Source organism: Saprolegnia parasitica, assembly GCF_000151545.1.
Source record: "Saprolegnia parasitica CBS 223.65 unplaced genomic scaffold supercont2.1324, whole genome shotgun sequence".
In the NCBI taxonomy this organism is placed as follows: domain Eukaryota; phylum Oomycota; class Saprolegniomycetes; order Saprolegniales; family Saprolegniaceae; genus Saprolegnia; species Saprolegnia parasitica.
The window spans coordinates 1-2,135 of record NW_012157718.1 but is presented as its reverse complement, the minus strand read 5'-3'; the positions used below and the strand labels follow the sequence as shown (position 1 = coordinate 2,135).

Sequence of the window (2,135 nt, the reverse complement as noted above, 5' to 3'; positions counted from 1 at the left end):
CAGCACGCACTTTGCAGCTGCGGGCAAAGGCCAGCGCTTCTTAACGCCGGTCGACGCCTCTACGACGCGCAAGGCGAGTGCTGCACCAGCTGTCGATGGCGCCTCGCCTGTGCGCGCATCCGCCGACAACGTACCGTACCCCTCTTGCGTACGTGAGCAACTCAGAGTGTGTAGGACATTGAGCTCGCGCACGGTGGCGTCTCGACAAACGATGACGCGTACTACATGCAGAGACTCCACGACCAGCTCGATGCGCAAGTACAAGCGTGGAAAGACGAAGCCGCAAAAGAAGCAGAGCGGGACAAGGCGACTGCGTCGCTGCCTCTGGAAGCGTCCATTGACACAACCTTCGGTATCGTGACCATGTCTTCTTGAGCTTGGTTCGCTTCATGCCGCGGTGTGTAGAGCCCGAGAGCATGTGGCGGTCGACGCCGCCGACGCCGGAAGAAATCTACCTCGACGACACAAGCAACGGTCTGTTTGACACGGAAGCCATCTTGGACTTTACGGTGCTCGACGCGTGATGTTGGACCATACGAGTACTATATTTGAATGCATACGCTGCGTGTTTTAGTCGAGCGAGATGGAGCGGGCTTGGTCGAGAAGCGCGTGAAGCGACGAACTCGACGCATTGAGCCAGTTGGCCTCGTTGACAAACAGCATCGTCAAGACTTCGAACGCCTCGTCGCGGTTGTTGGTGTCTGCCGACGGCGCAATCGGTGTCTTGGACCGGCGACAGTCGAGAATGTCATGAGCGCGTGTCAGGACGCGCTCGTCGACTCCTGATGCAGCATGGAATCTTGAATGCTCGCTAGATTCATGCGGATACCTGCGATGGTCGCGCAGCGAAACGCATTGCTCGAGGTCGCAATGCCCGGAATGACTTCGAAAAGGGCTGCGGTTGGCACATTGCCCTTTGTCGCCACGTTGATCGCCACGGAGGACATGACAAAGCAAGCGATCGTCGACGTCTCCTCAATGATTTGGGCTTGGTCTTTGCACTCGATTTGGTGCACTTCGCGAAATTCCAAGTGGTCGCGCAAGTAGGCTTCTTGGAAGATTTCCTACGTGTGGCGTGTGCTTCTGCTGATACCAGGTACTAGTAGTGAAAAGCAAACCAAAAAGTGGGTCGTCGTGAGGATCTTGGGGCCGCCGTGGCGCAGGACGGTGTCTTTGAGGTCCTTGAGCACTGCCGCCTACACCATGTTCGTTGCGCAATGCATGTTGGCAAATTGGTATACCAGAAGGCAAACGCCGTCAATCGCGGACGTGCCTGATTCAGCCCGTAAGACAACTGATTGTATTTTGATCAATACTGTTTACCTTTGCCGAATTCGTCAATGAGCAGCAGGCTGCGCTCATCGCAATGGCGGAGCATTGTTGCAATCTTTGGAAACGAGAACTCACAACCACGATTAGGGATAGAGCACGTACTTGATTGCAGTCGATCGTAAACGAGCTGTGCGACAGTAGCACGGTCTCGAAGCTTTTTTCAAAGCCACATTCATTACACCAATGGCGCAAGATGAGGCATGGCGTACCTCTGAATGCGTGTGAAGAGCTTGGTCACGATGCCAATGCGGGCTGGACAATGATGCAGTTCGCGTTTCTCCAAGTGATTGTCTACCTTCCGACACTGGGATGAAGGATCCAATTTGGGCCATGTACTGCAGCACGCCGACCATTTTCAAGTAGACGGATTTGCCTGCCATACAGCCTTGTTCACACAACGCTTGAGGTATCAAAGAGCATACCGGACCCGTTTTCACCCGTGAGAACGTGGATCAAGCCCGTTGTGGTATCAAGCGAGACGTCGTTGGGGATGTACGACTCGACCGTGAGCTCTTGCAGCGGATGCCGCGCGGTCTTGGCGACGAATGTGATTTCTTCGCACATAACAGGACTAGCCTCATTGATCAATCTTATTTCGGTGCAAAAGTACTCTCACCGAGTAAAATTGAACTCGCGCGCAGCTCGGGCCAGAGAGAGGAAGCAATCGACCTCCGAAACCATGTCGATCATGTCTATCGTTTAATATAAACCACGTGTGCTTCAAGAAAACATGAATCGTGCCGTAAAACGTGAGTTCGTGCTCCATGAGCTCGTCATAGAGCTCCAGAAGCAAGCCTAGTGTC

General features: G+C 53.9%; 2 protein-coding genes across 2 annotated transcripts; one reads left to right on the top strand and one right to left on the bottom strand.

Annotated features, from left to right (window-relative positions):
• Positions 1-172: 172 nt before the first annotated feature.
• Positions 173-524, top strand: SPRG_18603 (hypothetical protein; the record flags this gene model as incomplete). Its single annotated transcript, XM_012358042.1, has 2 exons — positions 173-352; positions 406-524. The coding sequence occupies exons 1-2, from the start codon at positions 226-228 to the stop codon at positions 522-524; spliced, it is 246 nt and encodes an 81-aa protein (XP_012213432.1). The 5' UTR covers positions 173-225.
• A 3-nt stretch (positions 525-527) lies between these two features.
• SPRG_18602 (hypothetical protein) lies at positions 528-2,024 on the bottom strand (the record flags this gene model as incomplete). The annotated part of the gene is made up of 10 exons (XM_012358041.1): positions 528-782; positions 830-1,064; positions 1,119-1,196; positions 1,242-1,273; positions 1,324-1,387; positions 1,435-1,486; positions 1,542-1,584; positions 1,628-1,705; positions 1,755-1,903; positions 1,949-2,024. Coding segments are annotated over 10 exons (1,019 nt in total), but the record flags the coding sequence as incomplete, so codon positions are not given.
• Positions 2,025-2,135: the final 111 nt, after the last annotated feature.